The following is an 18,747-nucleotide window of genomic DNA, read 5'->3' on the forward strand; positions in this document are numbered from 1 at the left end:
CAGATGGCAGTAAAGTGCTTGGGGAAAAGGCACCCTTTCCTTTTCCTTTTTTTTTTTTTTTTTTTTTTTTTGTGGCCAGTCCTGGGGCTTGGACTCAGGGCCTGAGCACTGTCCCTGGCTTCTCTTTGCTCAAGGCTAGCACTCTGCCACTTGAGCCACAGCGCCACCCCTGGCCTTTTCTATATATGTGGTGCTAGGGAATCGAACCCAGGGCTTTATGTATACGAGGCAAGCACTCTTGCCACTAGGCCGTATTCCCAGCCCTCCTTATTTGTACAAAGTTGAGGCAAGAAGACAAGGCAGGCAGCCTTTCTCTGTGGGTTTTGCACACACAGATTTAACCAAGCATAGGTCAAAAAACACCTTGAACATTAAAACAAACAAAAAAAACCAAGCAAATAATTTCTCCCAAAATAGTAGACATAGAACTATGTGCAAGGCATTTACCTTGTATTGGCTCTTACAAGTATGCTAGACATGATTGAGTGTAAGGGAAGATAGGTGTATGTTGTGGGTAAATGCTATGCCACTTTACATAAAGTACTTGAGCATCTGTGAATTTTGGTATGGATGGTGACAGGTCTTTAATTCTTTATCTTCCATGAATATCAAAGGAGAGAAAAAACTATTGTAGGGCTGGGAAGGTGGTTTAGTAGTAGAGTGCTTGCCTAGCATGCATGAAGCCCTGGGTTTGATTCCTCAGGACCACATAAATAGAAAAAGTCAGAAGTAGTGCTGTGGCTCAAGTGGTAGAGTGCTAGCCTTGAGCAAAAGAAGCTCAGGGACAGTGTCCAGGTCCTGAGTTCAAGCCCCAGGACGGGGGGTGGGGGGGGAGGGGAGTGGGCACCTATTGTACATACCTAACAAAATTAAGATTCTGTCTGAAGTGGAGCCACCTAGATACAAAAAAAAAGAGTGTTTAGTAGGCACTAAGTTTTGTACAAGAAAGTAAATAATTGATTGTAAAATTTAAAAAATTATCTGTGGTAAATAATATTGTTTGAGACATGATCTTGCCACACAGCCCAGCCTTGCAGTCTTCCTCTCAGCCTCTCCCAAGTGCTAGAATTATAAGCATGCGCCACCACACTTGGCCTGATAAACTTTTTCTTTCTTTTCTCTTTACCATTATTGGGGATTGAACTCAGGGCTTCATACTTGGTAGGTAAGCATACAACACTTAAGCCATGTGCCTAACTCTTCTGTTTTTGATAGGACCTCAGGCTTTTGCCTTGACTTTCTACCTCTGCCTTCTAAGTAACTGGGATTACAGGTATGTGCCACCATGTCTGGTTTAGGTAGATTTTATTTTAATGTCATAAACAATTCTAGGTTTTTATTTTTAAAAGTTTTAAAGATCTTTATTCAATTGTATTGTCACTGATCTGAAAATACAAGGTAAATATATGTCCCAAATTGAAAATCATTATGTATAAAACCCATTACCATTGCAAATACAGTATTTTTTTACATGTCAAAGTTAATTTTTCATAAGAGTAATCAAGGACTACTTTTTTATATTAAGTGGATAACACCTTAAGATCAATTCCTAGCACCACCAAAATGAAAGAAAAAAAAAGAAAAAGAAAATTACAAGTTCAGAAAAGCTATCAGGGCTGGGAATATGGCCTAGTGGCAAGAGTGCTTACCTCGTATACATGAAGCCCTGGGTTCAATTCTCCAGCACCACATATATAGAAAAGGCCAGAAGTGGCTCTGTGGCTCAGTGGTAGAGTGCTAGCTTTGAGCAAAAAGAAGACAGGGACAATGCTCAGGTCCTGAGTTCAAGCCCCAGGACTGGCCAAAAAAAAAAAAAAAAAAAGAAAAGCTATCAAGTTCAAGTCATCACTGAGGACTACGCAACATGATTATTTTCTTAAAATCTGGGATTTAAAGAAAATGATGGGGCTAGAAGTGGCACTGTGGCTCAAGTGGCAGAGTACTAGCCTTGAGCAAAAAGAAGCCAGGGAAAGTGCTCAGGCCCTGAGTCCAAGGCCCAGGACTGGCCAAAAAAAAAAAACAAAAACAAAAACAAAACAAAAACAAGAAAATGGATTAGAGCCTTTATTATTACCATCTGCCATATGTCTATAGAAGGAAAAAACAAAGACAAAACAAAATAAGCAGGGCTAGGAATGTGGCTTAGTGGTAGAGTGCTTGTCTAGAATGCATGAAGCCCTGGGTTCAATTCCTCGGCACTACATAAACAGAAAAAGCCAGAAGTGATGCTGTAGCTCAAGTGGTAGAATGGTAGCATTGAGCAAAAGCTCAGGGACAGTGCCCAGGACCTGAGTTCAAGCCCCAAGACTGGCACAAAGAAAAAAAAAAAGCGGATAAAATTAGGAATGCGCAATGATATGCTTAGAAAAAAACTTTTTGGAGGAACGAATGATGGAAAGAATGATGGAAGGACAATGATAACACTGTACACATAAATGGACATTTTAAATTGTAACCCCTTTGTACAACTATTTGAAGAAAACAGTAAAAAATTAAATACATCTAAAAATAAAAAAATTAAAAGTTATAATTTTCCCATTCAGGTAAAGTCTGTCATCATAGTACACATGATCATATGAGATATAAATGCAGGAATTTTCTTTGGGTCAGTCAACACTTGGAGTCAATAATATATGCAACGTGTGCGATGAAATGGAATTCCTTTCATTTCTTCCCTGTGATCACGAGCATAGTCCCATAAGTAATAATCCAAAAGAATGGAATTGATTTCTCCATTAGCTTTTCCATCACTTTTTTCAATAAGCTCTAGAAGACAATCCCGAATCAGCTCAACACACCAAAGTGCGCACCCTCTGATTTCCACCTCTTGCTTATCTCCATATGAAAGCATGACTCCTGCAAGGGTCAAAGAAGGGGAAAAAAATCATGTCTAAACTTCAGCACTAATGCAAAATTACAAGTTAAATTTCACATAGTCAGATGTCAAGTTTGGCTTGCTTGTCTCACTATTCCCAAGACCTAACATAGCACCCTGCATATACTAACTCCCCAGATAAATATTTGCTAAATAAAAATATATCAACCCTAAATTTAAAATATGACATTAAAAAAGCAAGGAAAATGACAGCAAGTTCATTAAATTATTAAAAAAGAGAAACTATTTAATACTGAGTTTGAAACAGGAGAAAACACTATTGCAGACTTTGGAGGACATCTGGGAGCCTAATAAATCCCTCCCTTCCTCATTGGCTGCACATGGCTAGAAACTTCCTAGATCCATCAAGAACAGTGTAGGTTAGCTAAGTTGTTACTCTAAGCACGGAAAACCATGATTCAGAGTGCTTTGGTCAGCTGTACTTGAATATGAGTCTGGGAGCTCAGATAAAATTCTTAGTCTATTCAGTACCTATCTTATAGTGTATCAGCTCATCTTGCAAGGTTAATTTTTTATAAGAGTAATCAAAGACTACCTTCTAAATCTCATATTAAATGATTGAAGCCTTGCATGCATAAGGACTTAAGATCAATCCTTCGTATTACCAAATAGAAAGGAGAAATGAAAAGAAAAAGAAAATTACAAGTTCAGAAACGCTGTCAAATTATCTTTGAAAACCAGGGTGGGCTCTGGCTATGCCTTGCCTCTGAGATTGGAGTAGAGTTGATCAATTCAAATGCCTGTAAGATCAGGCAAATGGGGTAAAAGAATGAAGCAGTAAAGTCAAATCAGTGAGTTAGAGTGTATGCTGCTCTGTCCAAAGGTAGCAAATGTTCCCATATTTCTCTATTTTTACAAAAGCAGTCAGAGCTGGGTGCTGGTGGCTTACACCTGTAATCCTGGCTACTCAGGAGGCTGAGAACTGAGGCTTGAGGTTTGAAGCCAGCACCAGCAGGAGTCTGTGAGACTTTTATCTCTAACCACCAGAAAACCAGGAATGGAACTGTGACTCAAAATATAACACTGGCCTTGAGCAGAAAAGCTCAGGACTGAGTTCAAGTCCCATAATTTGGGGGGCAGAGGGGTGAGGAGGAAAGAAGCAGTCAGAAAGTCTGCTTTTTAAACAGGAAATGATTTAAAAGGTCCATGCCTGTAATCCCAGCACTCAGGCTGAAGCAGGATTATGACCAACTTGGACCACACAGAAATAACTCATCTGAAAAAAAAAATGGTGAAAACAAACAAACAAAAACACATCCCAAACTCTGATTGCAATATGATGTCTCAAACAATCAGCTAGGATAAGAGCACAGTATGTTGTTTTTCAAATGTGGAAAATGTGGAAATATAGGACAATATAGACTGCCCAAAGCAGCACAAAAACCTAGTAAAACCAACCTTAGGAGTAACTATACTCTCATGTTCTATGAAATTCTGATGAGAAGTTTTAAATCTATTTTGTAAGAAAAAATTATCCAGTCATACAACTACTTTAAAAATAAAAAAAACAGGTAGCAGTGGCTCATGCCTATGATCCTAACTATTCAGGAGACTGAGATCTGAGAACTAATGTTAAAAGCCAACCTGGGCAGGAACATCCATGAGACTCTTATCTCCAATTAAATAATAATAATTTTTTTAAAAAGCTGAAAGAAGAGCTGTGGCTCAAGTGGTAGGATGCTAGGCTTGAGCAAAAAAAGCTCAGGGACAACACCCAGGCCCTGGACTTGAATAAACAAACAACAACAAAAAAGTAGCAGAAAATTCTGCTCAGAAGAAAGACAACTAGCATGAAAATCATGTTTTTTTCATATATAAAGAAATGTTTGGGGAGTTGGCGTCAGGGGTAGGGAGAAGGTGAATGGAGCCGATGAATATGACTGAAGTACTTTTTAATTCATGTATGAAAATAGAACAGGGGGAGGGGGGAAATCAGAGAGGAGGTAACAAATTGTACCCACTGCCTTACGTATGAAACTGTAACCCCTCTGTACATCACTTTGACAATAAATAATTATTCAGAGAAAAAAAAAGAATGTATGCCCTGAAGTGAAAAATGAAAAAAAAAGGAAATAGAACAGTGAAACATACTGAAGTTGTTTTAAGGAAAGAATGACAAGAGTAAATCACAGAAGGGGTGAGGTTACCATGGGGTACATAGTATGCATGTATGAAAATATCACAATGAAATATGTCTAGGTTCCTGCATGCTGGATTACAAGTATGAAACATCAACCCAGAACATACACTTTTAATGATAGTGCATTTTTTTCTTTCAGGCAAAGGAAAGTGTTTTTTCTTTTTTCTTGCTGTGAAAGAAACTAAGCAGAGACCCAACAATTCATAATATAACGAGGATACAAACCATCCAGAAGTTTCTTCAGTAGTTTATCAGAGTATTTTAGAGCACCAAGGTAAGCAAGAATCTGAGGTAATCTATAATCAGCAAACATGGTGATACTAGAGATATCTTCAAAGCAGCCATCTCCTTTTCCTTCTAATACACTCCACGTGTCTGCCACAAGAATTTGGGCTCGTTTGTAAAAAGAAATTCTTTTCCCCTAATGAGTGGAGAGAATATAAGCATTACTAGGGTATATTTGAAAGCTTTTAAGGTATGCTTTGTTTTGTTTTCTTTTGGTCAGTGGTGGGGCTTGAACTTAAGAGCCTGGGGGCTGTCCCTGAGGTCCATTGCTCTACCACTTTGAGCCACAGCTCCACTCCAGTTTGCTGGTGGTTAATGGAATTAAGAGGCTCAAGAACTTTCCTGTCTAGCTAGCTCTGAATCTCAATCCTCAAATCTCAGCCTCCTGAGTAGCTAGGATTACAGGTGTGAGCCATCAGCACCAGCTATGTATGCTACTTTTTATTTTTTGATAAATAACTTTTTATAAATAATTTTTTAAAAGTATTTACTTTACTGTTGTTTTAGAGGTGATATACAGTAGGGTTAACTTTACATAAGTCAGGCAATAAGTACATTTCCTTCCTTTTGCATAGTATCACGTTTCCTTATTTTCCCCCATTCTTTCCCTCCCATCTCTGCCCAAGATGCATGGGTCACTTTCATCGATGTTCAGTGCAGCCAGTGGGCTCTGCTGCTGCACTTTTTTCATCCATTTCCCACTGATTCTGTGCCTTCCCCCCACTTTCCCTCAGATATGCATGTATATACACCTTATATGAGGTAAAGAATAGAGTCATCAGAAAAAGAAAAGACAAATTAAGAAAAGGTCCTTCATTTCTTTATCTTTGGAGTTTGTTTCAATATGTATATTATTTTATATATATATATTTTATATATATATATATGAAAAGGCGCTTGGGTATTACAACTTGATGGTTTTCTCCTATGACTATCCTCTTTTGGTCTCATTGTATGTGTCTAAAATCCTATATAATTTGTCATATCTCATTGTATTTTAAATCTAACTTCCACATATCAGAGAGAACATACTGTTTGTCTCTCTGATCTTGGCTTACCGCACTCAACATGATTTGTTCTATCTAGTTCCACCCATTTCCCTACCAATAATATTATTTTATCCTTTCTAATGGCTGTGTAAAATTCTATTGTATATAGGTATCATACTTTTGGGATCCACTCATCTATTGTAGGGCATCTGAGTTGTTTCCATATCTTGGCTATTATGAATAGTGCAGCAATGAACATGGATGTGCAGGTGTCCTTATGTCCTAGCTCATGAAACTCAGGGTAGATGCCAAGGAGTGGCTGGATCATAGGGAAGGTCTATGAACCTCCAGACTGCTTTCCAGAGTGGTTGTACTAGTTTACATTCCCATCATGTATGCTCCTTTTTAAGAAGGTACAGGTTGATCATTTTATCAGGGGCTCAGTAATCTTAATATTAGGAAGAATTTATAGACCTTAGTAAAATGGGCTTTGCTGTGAGGAGAGGTGTCAGTGGGAAGGAGGAAAGGGAACGGAGAGGGTAAATGATGGCATATAAGGTCAAAGTACTTTATATGCATGTATGAAAACAGAATGATAAAACCTGCTAAAGTTGGCTGGGGATGTGGCTTAGTGATAGAGTGCTTGTCTAGCATGCACAAAGTCCGGGGTTCGATTCCTCAGCACCACATAAACAGAAAAAGCCGGGCATGGGGCTGTGACTCAAGAGGTAGGGTGTTAGCATTGAGCAAAAAGAAGTCAGGAACAGTGCTCAGGCCCTGAGTTCAAGCCTCAGGACTGGCAAAAAATAAAGAAACAACCCTGTTAACGTTGTTTTAAGAAGATGGGAGAGGGGACAAAGAAGAATCAAAGGAGAATGATAGGAGTAAGACTGAAATGGTACATTTTATGCATAAATAAAACAATGAAACATGCTAATGTAAAATCTTGTAAAAAAGTATAGCCTTTTTACAGAAAACAAAATGATCTAATTAATATTCAAATACCTTACTCCCAAATCTACCTCCTAGTTTTTTTCCCCCAAGGCATACACACACACACACACACACACACACACACACGCATATATACATATACACACATATGTACCTGGTACCATGCACATATATTTATATTCGTTTAAATTCCTGGTACCATATGGTATTAATTCATTATTTCGTATATGTATTTCAATGTCACGATAATCCAATTAGTTACTAATACTTTGAACTCAAGGCATCAGGTTTGCTTGGCTTGGTTGGGCTTGCATACTACTTGAGCCACAACTCCAATCCTGCTTTTTACTAGTTATTTTGGAGATTAAAGTCTCATGGACTTTTCTGCATTGGCCTAGAATTGTGATGCATTGTAGCTCAGCCTTTTAAGTAGCTAGGATTACAGGTGAGTCACTGGCACTGGGCTTCATGTATATATTGTAAACCCAATAGCCCAAGGAAGCTGATTTATTAATTAGGACTTTTACATAGTTACTACATATTCTAAATTAATTCTGATTTATAGGAAAAGACAATAATGCTTCCTGCCCTTACGCCCATACACTTTGCTGTGTGGCTCAAATAAGAGCATATGTGTAAATACCTTGTAAATCATAAAATATGATTTAAGCAATATTACTGGTCATTTTAATTGTATAAAAATTAAAATTGGGGGCTGGGAATATGGCCTAATGGTAAAGTGCTCGCCTCATATACATGAAGCCCTGGGTTCGATTCCTCAGCACCACATATATAGAAAAAGCCGGAAATGGCACTGTGGCTCAAGTGGTAGAGTGCTAGCCTTGAGCTAAAAGAAGCCAGGGACAGTGCTCAGGCCCTGAGTCCCAAGCTCCAGGACTGGCAGGAAAAAAAAAAAAACACAAAAAATTAAAATTGTTCAAAATTCATTGAATTACATTTACAAAATGGATGGCTTTAAATTTTCCATTTAGGGCTGAGAATATATATGGCCTAGTGGCAAGAGTGCTTGCGTTGTACATATGAAGGCCTGGGTTCGATTCCTCAGCATCACATATATAGAAAAAGCCAGAAGTGGCACTGTGGCTCAAGTGGTAGAGTGCTAGCCTTGAGCAAAAAGAAGCCAGGGACTGTGCTCAGGCCCTGAGTCCAAGCCCTGGGACTGGACAAAAAAGAAAAAAAAAATTCCATTTAAGCCCTTACTAGCCTATTCAGTGCTTTTGTAATATGATTCTTCTGAAGTTGCTTTCACTTCTTTCTCACACTTACGCAGTGATAAAAGATTTTAAAAAGCCAGGTGTGATAAAGCATGCCTATAATCCTAGCACTCAGGAAGCTAAGCTAGAAGGATCATGAGCTCAAGGCCAATCAGAGCTATGTGGAGCTCCAGGCTAGCCTGGGCTACATAGTGAGATAATCACTCACACAGACACACACACGCACACTCTCTCTCCCTCTCACACACACACAATAATAATAATAGTAATAATAAAGAATTAAATAAACTGGGAATGTGGCTTAGTGGTAGTGTGCTTGCCTAGCATGTATGAAGCCCTTGGTTCAATTCCTCAGTACCACATAAACAGAAAAGGCCAGAAGTGGCACTGTGGCTCAAGTGGTAGTATGCTACCCCTGAGCAAAAGAAGCTCAGGGACAGTGCCCAGGCCCTGAGTTCAAGCCCCAAGACTGGCAAAAAAAATAAAATAGATTGATAGAAAAAAAAAGTAGAGTGGCTTTGAAATACAACTTTTGTTGTTTTTTTGTTCTCAATGAATAAAATTCAAGCTTAGAAAAAAAAAGGAGTGGCTCTGAAACACAACTTTTGTTATTGTTTTTTGTTCTCAGTAAATAAACTTCAAGCTTTTATTATTTTATTTTATTTATTTATTTGTTTGTTTGTTTGTTTGTTTGGCCAGTCCTCGGGCTTGGACTCAGGGCCTGAGCACTGTCCCTGGCTTCTTCTTGCTCAAGGCTAGCACTCTGCCACTTGAGCCACAGCGCCACTTCTGGCCATTTTCTGTATATGTGGTGCTGGGGAATCGAACCCAGAGCCTCATGTATACGAGGCAAGCACTCTTGCCACTAAACCATATCCCCAGCCCCTCTTTTTTTTTTTTAAAGGTTAATTCCTCAAATGAGTTCTGAAAGTAAACTCTGAGAGAATTTTTAAAGAGTTTTTAAATCTTCAATAGAAGCAACTCACCTCATATTGAGTCACATCTCTATAAGAAGGAAAACTTTCAACAACCAGGTACATTAACTTCTGGGCACTTTTTTCACTTCTTCTGACACAATTAAGAAAAGAGCCTCCAAACTTCTCTAGCAGAATTTTCCCAGTTTCATTGAGAATCCGATACCTCTCTTCTATTAAAGGCATGGGAACATCTGAATCTGAACGAAATATATTCCGAACCTGATCAAGGGTCACCGTGGCATAGTAGGAGGCACTTGTGATTGGTATGCCTTAGAGAGGAAAGAAAAATCAGAGGAACCGCGTCATAGTGTGATAATTCATTATGTCTTTCATTTTGTAAGATGCAATTAATACGAAGCCAACTGAGAGCTAAAGAAATGCATTAAAGACACATGAAAAATAGAAGCGAATCCATTTTCTACTTGCTCAAGGGTATATCCACCCATCCTTATTGCAACACTACATCCCCATGTTATCTGACTACATAAAATGTCTTACAGTATTTGTCCCTTTGTTTTTCAAGCGTTATTGAAGTGGAATTATTTTATGGAAAGAGTGACTCGGATCAAGATGCATTGTGTACATATATGGACATGTTAAACTGAAACCCCTTTGTACAACTATGCGAAGATAGTAATAAATAATAAGGTAACGTTCTCTCTCGTAAGCTCATTGCCACTTAAAACTTACCCGGGCTGTCTTGGAACCATGATCCCAGATCTCAGCTTCCTGAACAGTTCAGATTACAGGCCTGAGCCACAGGCGCTGGGTTCAAAGTGACATTTTACACTGTCTTTCATATCTATACTGTGATAATGACATGTATTACTTTCGTTTTAATCAGAGGAGCTAGCATAGAAGGACTTTAGGTTTACCTTAACAGAGTATCCCAACTCCCAACCTCCAGTCCCAGTCAACTGACACTTCAAGGTCCACGGGGGGCACCAACCTTCGTCCTGGGCCCGGTTAATCGCGGCGCACAGGGACCAGTACCCGCTGTAGGTTTTGCCTCCATACTTTACCAGGTACCGGCGCTCATCCTGCTCTGACCAAAAGGAGAAGTTGAGCGTGTCTACCACAAACACCCAGTTGACCGCGGCCTCGTCGGCCGCCTTAGGGTTCAACTCGTGCAGAGCCTTCCACCCATCCATCCGCAACTCTGGCCCCGCAGCCCGGGCTAGCAGCAGCTCGGCCACGCTCCGCACCCCTCCGCCATCAATGCACACATCTCGACTGTTTTCGGCAATGAATCGAGCGGATTCCCTGGGCGTTAGGATCCTGGCCGTTCCGACCTCTTCCATTCCTCCGCGGAAGTGACACTATATAGACTTTGCCAAAGTCGCTTTCTCCTCTAGAGCGGGGAAGGTCCAGGCTCCCCGAGTTCCTGGAGAACCCTGAGTGCAGAAACAGCAGGAACCCTCCGGCTGAATTTGGGCTACGCGGAACCCTGAAGATCCGGGAGACATGTGCGGGACGAGGTCGGGGGAAACCGAGGATAGAGGCATTTCCGGTAGAAAGGCCCCACCCACGCTCACTCGGGCGCCCGTTCAGATGCTGCTTCCGGCTCGGAAGGTCCGGAAGTCATCTCCGATGGTCCGGCTTGCTTTGAGTCCCTGGCTCCGGCTCTGAGCCGCCTTCTTGGAGCAGGCGGCCGCGCAGGTCTGTGAGTGTCCCACCACTCCTCGGAAAGAACGCGGCTGCGTTGTCCTCAACGAGCCTCTGCCTCTCTCTATTCCCGCAGGACCAAGTCCTTGGTGCTGAAGACTCAGTCATTCCGACTTGGACATCATACGGCAATTCCCCCAACTTTAGTCCCGGGGTGGGCCAGGCCCTTCTGTCAGATTCCTGATCCATTTCGAGGCTGAATGAACATTTAGTAGTTGGAGAGTTCGGAGAAATAGTTCAGGCACTAGGAATATAAATTAACATGTTCCTGATTTTGTGCTAAATTACTAAACCTCATCTAAATGTCAGAAGTGGCAGAGATCTAAACCTTTGTGAATGGAGCTTACCAAATCAAGGGTGCTGTAAGAGCAAATCACTAATACCCATTCTGGCTTTTATCAGCATTCCCACCCTAAACCTCCAAATTTGATAAACATTTATTAATCGAAAGCTACAGTTTTGTTATGATCTGAATTTGCCTAATGATGCAGTACTAATATAGAAGTATGTACTGTTATTATCTGGAGTTTTATTTATTCTTTATTTTTTTAATTTTTTGGCCAGTCCTGGGGCTTGGACTCAGGGCCTGAGCACTGTCCCTGGCTTCTTTTTGCTCAAGGCTAGCACTCTGCCACTTGAGCCACAGCGCCACTTCTGGCCATTTTCTGTATATGTGGTGCTGGGGAATCGAACCCAGGGCCTCATGTATATGAAGCAGGCACTCTTGCCACTAGGCCATATCCCCAGCCTTTCTCTGGAGTTTTAAATCCCTACATAGCACAAAATATTTGCATCTTTGAAAATCACTTAAAAAGAAACATGTAGAAAGCTGGAGGCCCTGAGTTCAAACCCCAGTACCAATTTTTTAAAAAGCAGGACGTGGGGGGGCGGGCGGGGTGTTGTAAAAGTATCCCTAGATACTGACAGTAATATTCCCTTGAAATTATTTTTGGGACTGGAAGGATTTTGTTTTGCCAGTCCTGTGTCTTGGACTCCGGGCCTGAGCACTGTCCCTGGCTTCTTTTTGCTCAAGGCTAGCCCTCTACCTCTTGAGCCACAGAGCCACTTCCAGCTTTTTTCTATATATGTGGTGCTGAACGCAGGGCTTCATGTATAGGAGGCAAGCACTCTACCACTAAGCCATATTGCCACTTGTTTCTGATCATGTTAGGGGGTTATGTTAGACAGGAGTAGTATAAATACAAATAACACATTATTCCTTCTGTGCATATTGAAATATAACATAGTTTGTTTTTGTTTTTTGCCAGTCCTGGGGCTTGAGACTTGGGCCTCAGCCCTGTACCTGGCTTCTTTTTGTTCAAGGCTAGCACTCTACCACTTGAGCCACAAGTTCCCCTTCTGGCTTTTTTTATATATGTGGTACTGAGGAATCGAACCCAGGGCTTCATGTATGTGAGGCAAGCACTCTACCACTAGGCCATATTCCCAGCCCAGGACTGGAAGTTTTTAGCCAGTGTGACCACAGATAAGAAGATCTTCATCTCTCCAGTTTCTTCAGTTTGGTAAGAAAAAGGAACCTCAATGGCTTAATTTGCTTTGTAGATATATATAAAAATCCCTAATCCAGCAGGGGTGTGATTCTGTTGATAAGAGTGCTAGTAGCTACATAGAGAACTTAAGTTCAAACCCCTGTGACACCAAAATACATAATGAAGAAAGAGAGAAAAGAAAATTTAAACAGTTCATTCATACCATTGTTGACTAAATGTAAACCTGATGCCTTGAAAGTTTTAAATTGTGTGTGTACACTGGGTACTGGGGCTTGAATGCAGGGCCTGGGCTCTCTCCCTGAGCATTTGTGTTCAAAGCTAGTACACTACCAAGTGAGCCACAGCTCCACTTTGGAAGTTTTGGAGGTAAGAGTCTCTTAGCCTTTTCTGCCATGTCTGGCTTCAAATCTCAATCCTTAGATCTCAGCCTCCTGAGTAGCTAGGATTACAAGCATGAGCCACTGGTACCTGGATCTAGGCCGTTTTCTTACTGAGAAAAAAAAATAGCAACTTGATTTCTTAACAGGAAAAAGCCTTGCCACTTGTTTCTGGTCAAGTCAGGGGGTTATGTTAGACAGGAGTAGTATAAATACAAATAACACATTATTCCTTCTGTCCATATTGAGATATATCATAGTTTGTTTTTGTTTTTTGCCAGTACTGGGGCTTGGGACTTGGGCCTCAGACCTGTACCTGGCTTCTTTTTGTTCAAGGCTAGCACTTTACCACTTGAGCCACAGCACCCCTTCTGGCTTTTTCTATATATGTGCTGAGGAATCGAACCCAGGGCTTCAGGTACGCGAGGCAAGCACTCTACCACTAGGCCATATTCCCAGCCCTACATCATAGTTTTTGTGCCTCCTTTATTTCATTTGTTTGTTTATAAGTTTGTCTCCAAGATGCTGAGAATATAAAACATGAGTTCTTTGTTTTGTTTTGGAGGTTTCATATATATACATATATATATATATATATATATATATACTTAAGAATGCATGTTTTCTATTTGAAGTCACCAAATTACAGCCTGTTTGGATTAAAAAGTAACATTCTGCCTCATTTCTCCAACTTCTCTCTTGGTAAGGTCTATCCTAGGAATGTTCTCATGTAGGGTTCTCTTTATTTATTTAATTTTTTTGTACTGGGGCTGGAACTCAGGGCCTCTCACTAGCTAGGAAGGCACCTTACCACTTGAGCCACAAGCCCACCAAAAAGTGAGTTCATTAAACCTACTCTGTCTTTTCCTTCCCTCTTCCTTTTCATCAAATATTCAGAATCCCTCTCTCTTAACTACAGTCCATGTAGTTCAGCATCCTCAGCCCCAGGGGTGGCATGGATAGGCAATATTACTCTTGTACTACAATCAGGTTTGTGCAGCTAAATAAATTGCAAGGATAAGGTTGCAGGGTGCTTCTAGAAAAAATTTTCCTACTTTTCAAGAAATGATTCACACTCCTGATTGTGCATGACCTTGCATGAAAGTCCTGGAATTGCTGGACTGAAAGCAACAAAAATGAAGGCAATACATGGAAAGATAAAGGCAAAAGAACGGGGCGGGTGGGGCTAGCTTGTGTCAGTTCTTTATATTATCCTATGTTTGAATTTCCAATTAGATCTAAGTTAATAAGCTTCCTTACAATTTAAAGAAGTTTTGAATTAGGTTTCCTTTTTCTTACTATGAACGTTTCTGATTTTATACAAGGAGCAAAGACACTGTAACTGAAATCTCAGTAAGTACTTGTGGAGAAGGTGAATAACTGGATAGGATTATATACCAAGCAACAGAAAACAGGACTGCCATGAGTAAATAAAAAGAAAATTTCTTTTCTCAAATGAGAAATCCATATGTAACTGTAACCCCTTTGTATATCACCTTTACAACAAAATAAAAGTAAATTAAAAAAAAAGAGAGAGAAGACCAGAGGTAGGTGCTTAGGCTGGTATTGCTGTTTGAGGACATTAGTGAGGATCTGGCTCCTTGTTACTTTCTGCCTTACCAACCCTTACATCTAGCTTTTGTATTTATGTTTTTTTTTTTTTTTTTTTTTTTTTTTTTTTTTTTTTTGGCCAGTCCTGGGCCTTGGACTCAGGGCCTGAGCACTGTCCCTGGCTTCTTCCCGCTCAAGGCTAGCACTCTGCCACTTGAGCCACAGCGCCACTTCTGGCCGTTTTCTGTATATGTGGTGCTGGGGAATCGAACCTAGGGCCTCGTGTATCTGAGGCAGGCACTCTTGCCACTAGGCTATATCCCCAGCCCCGTAGCTTTTGTATTTATGGTTGTAAATAGTTCTATGTTTATAGACATGTCCACAAAAGAAGGGGCAAGGGGCCAAAGTAATAGGCTAATTGAGAGGTTTTTTTTTGAAAACCTTTGCCCGATACTTTAACTCCACAGATATAGGCATTTGTTTATTTATTTACAAGATGTTATGTCTCTGTGTTGCTGACCTCAAATTCTCAGTCCTCCTGCCTCAGCCTCTGGAGTAGCTGGAATAATAGGTACAGTCTTGAAGAGATTGTGATGGGCTCTAATCCCTATACTTTTTTGTTTTGTTGTTGCTGTTTCTGCTTTTTGTTTGTTTATTTGTAGTGCTGAAGATGGAACCCAGTGATTAGGCAAGTGGTCTATCACTGATTTACATCTCCAGCTTTTAAACTTGCTTTTTTTTGGGGGGGGAGGGGGTGTGCATGTTGCAAATATGTGTTTGTATTGAGGACCTTGAGCTCTCCCTCAGCTTTTGTTACTCACACCTGGCCTTCTAATACTTGAGCCACACATCTACTTCAAGCTTTTTTGTAGGCTAATTGGAGATAAGAGTGTCATGGATTTTACTGCCCAGGCTGGTTTGGCACTGATCCTGGGATTGTAGCCTCCTGACTAGCTAGGATTATAGACATGAGCCACTGGTATCTCACTTTAAACTTGCATTTTATGTTGTAGGGAGCAGAGCTGACTCCATTTTGATTAGGGAAACATGGTAGGAAAGTTGGGAGAAGATTAGGTCAACCTGACCCAAAATTCTGCTTCTGTATATGGCTTGCTTAACTTCTTTGTTGCTTGCTCTACCTCTTGCGTCAACCTCCTACATCTGTGCCACACTTACTTGTTTGTTGCTTGTTCTACCCTTTGCATCAAGCCCCTACATCTGTGATACGCTTTTACCTTTATAAACCCCAGCTTGAGGACTGCTCAGGGTCACAGTGTCAGCGCCCGAGTCTGTGCTGTTCCTGGCCGGTCAGCCCGCTTTTCACTGTTGCAGTTCGGCCTTGAGTCTGTGCTGCATTCCTGGCTGGTCAGTTTGCTTTATGCTTCCTCCAATAAGTCCATCTTTTTGCTTGAGACTGTCTCTGAGTAGTGGACTCTTGGGGGGACGTGGAACCCCCCTACCCCCTCCTGTAACATTTTAAAGGTTAGCAAAGGACAGAGATGATCAATGGTATTATGTTTCTACCACATTTCCCCCTTCCTGATTTGTACCCAAGTTATTCATTCATCAAGAGAGCCATCATTCTGAGTAACTAAATTACAAGTGTCAAGCTTTTGGCAGCAATTGTTTCTATAGCTTCTATTTTCGAGCATGGAAGGTATTTAAAAAATAGGTAGTTGAAGTTGCAAAAGTTGGCTATAAATGGCAATAAATACTACTTGAGAAGAGGCTGTAGTTTCTGCTGTAGCAGGTAGATTTAGGCAAAGAGGTAAAATGGTTTTTTGTTTTTTGTTTTTTTTTTTGGCCTGGGGTTTGAACTATGGGGCCTCGGTGCTATCCCTGAGCTTCTTTAGCTCAAGGCTAGTGCTCTACCATTTTAGCCACAGTGCCACTTCTGGCCTTTTCTGGGTAGTTTATTAGAGTTAAGAGTCTCACAGATTCCCTTGCCCAGGGTGGCTTCAAACTGGATCCTCAGACATCAGCCCCCTGAGTAGCTAGAACTATAGGTTTGAGCCACCAGTGCCTGGCTATAAAATGTATTTTTGAAGGCATTCACCTTAGTTATTTGACTTCCCTGGATAGCCTCAAAGTGAAAAGACCCAAGAACGCATAATAGAAGAGACAAGGAGACATGAAGAAGTAATTGTTTGTTTTTTGTTGGTGTGGGGGTTGAACTCTTGAGCCTGGACACTGTCCCTGAGCTCTTCAGCTCAAGGCTAGCTAGCACTCTACCACTTTGAGCCACAGCACCACTTCTAGTTTTCTGGTGGTTAATTGGAGCTAAGAATCGCATGGCCTTTCCTGCCCGGGCTGGCTTTGAACCACAATCCTCAGATCTCAGCCTCCTAAGTAGCTAGGATTGCAGGCATGAGCCATGAACACTTGCTAGCCTTGAGCAAAAGAAAAGAAAAAAACAATTAGCCAAGCGCTGGGTTTTTCGATTTATGTGGTGCTGAGGAATCGAACCCAGGGAATCATATATGCTAGGCAAGCAGTCTACCACTAAGCCACATTCCTAGCCCGTTTTTCCTTTTAAAAACTTTTTTTTTATCTGGGTGCTAATGGCTCACACTTGTAATCCTGTCTAGTCAGGTAGCTGAGATTTGAGGATTATGGTTCAAAGCCAGCCCAGGCAGAACGTTTATGAGACTTTCATCTCTAACCACCAGAAAACCAGAGGTGGTGCTGTGGCTCAAGTGGTAGAACACTAGCCTTGAGCTAGCTTAAGAGCTCAGGGACAGTGCTCAAGCCCAGAGTTCAAGTCCCAGGACTGACAAAAAAAAATATTGTCTATAGAGTTTCAAACAAATTCAGAACAGGTTTTCCACATTTTTGAGCCTTTAGTGCAAAGGAATTAGTGCTTTTAGTTGATTTTCTTTCAGTAGGGATCAGATCTAGGGTTTTGTACATGTTGCTAAGCAAGAGATCAACCACTGAGCTATACTCCTGGTCCAGTGCTAGTGTTTTATCAATGACGTGCAATCTGAAGTCATCAGTGTAGAGCTATTACTTCACAGTGCACTTCAAAGAGGCACAGTCACTCAGGATGTTGGTACAGTCATTGGTGAAGTCTCTGGGTAAATTCTGTGGAGAAATTGTATTAAAACACTTCTGAGAGGGAATGAAGGAGGATAGGACATTGTTTCCTCTTTCTTGTTGCCCTATGAGGATTGACTCCTACATAGTTCTTGGTTGCATCATGCCAACCCTCCAGAAGTTGTATCTCTTATCCTTGAGATGGGGCATTTTATTGAAATCTGAAAGTAGAAAGAAAATCCAGAAACTCCAGGCCTGGCTCTTTAGAAGGAGCTGCAAGGTAAAGCCTGGAACTTCCCAGGAAATGACTGGTTAGCCCCAACTGCCATAACTACAGAAGCCTGAATGATACCAGTGGACAGCAGTGTAACTGATAGAGAACAAGAACCTTTACTTCATTGCTCCCTTCCTTGAGATTGGTGTTGCTACCTATACTAGCAACTTCTTTGACAAAGTACTGACTTTGGACAGTTTAAATAAAACAATTTTTTGAAAGGTTATAAAAAACTCGTAGAAGGAAAGGCTGGGGAACCAGACTCATAAAATGACATTAGGCAGTTTCGTTTTTTTATTTTTGAAATAGAGTCTCATACTGTCCTGAGACTTGTAATCAGTCCTCCCACCTTAGCTTCCTTAGTGCTAGGATTACAGGCATGCACCACCATGCCCAGCAACCACAGAACTGTTTGTATGGAGTAAAAACTGTCTGAAGTTCTATTCTGCTTCTGAAAAACTAACTATAATTATTTCACTCAATGGCATTATTCTGCTCAAGTTTAAAAATCCCAGGAGAGTCTGTTTGGCCAACACTAAATCAGATGTCTACTCTACTGGATTGGAAAGTTCAAATGGTGGTGTGCCAGCCTTGAGCCAAAGCAGCTCAGGGACAGTGCCCAGGCCCTGAGTTCAAGCCTCAGGACTGGCTAAAAAACAACACCCCCTCGACTATAAACAATGGGGAGGTTAAAAACTCCACAAAGAAAACATGGTATTTGGAAAGGGAAATGGATAGTGTGTTAACAAAATATCTTGTAATTCACTCATTTGCTTATTCAGCAATTTTCTTCTCACACATATACTTCAAAAACAGTTCTGCCTAAAACAATGCAGTTATTCCTTATAAAATAAAAA

General features: G+C 40.8%; 1 protein-coding gene across 1 annotated transcript; it reads right to left on the reverse strand.

The window, feature by feature from the left end:
• Positions 1–2,240: 2,240 nt before the first annotated feature.
• C1H9orf64 (chromosome 1 C9orf64 homolog) lies at positions 2,241–10,921 on the reverse strand. Its single transcript, XM_048331340.1, has 4 exons — positions 10,426–10,921; positions 9,486–9,745; positions 5,262–5,457; positions 2,241–2,856 (listed from the first exon to the last, which is right to left on the reverse strand). The coding sequence occupies exons 1-4, from the start codon at positions 10,775–10,777 to the stop codon at positions 2,624–2,626; spliced, it is 1,041 nt and encodes a 346-aa protein (XP_048187297.1). The 5' UTR covers positions 10,778–10,921; the 3' UTR covers positions 2,241–2,623.
• Between the last annotated feature and the right edge of the window lie 7,826 nt (positions 10,922–18,747).

Source organism: Perognathus longimembris, chromosome 1 (assembly GCF_023159225.1).
Source record: "Perognathus longimembris pacificus isolate PPM17 chromosome 1, ASM2315922v1, whole genome shotgun sequence".
Taxonomy (NCBI): Eukaryota; Metazoa; Chordata; class Mammalia; order Rodentia; family Heteromyidae; genus Perognathus; species Perognathus longimembris.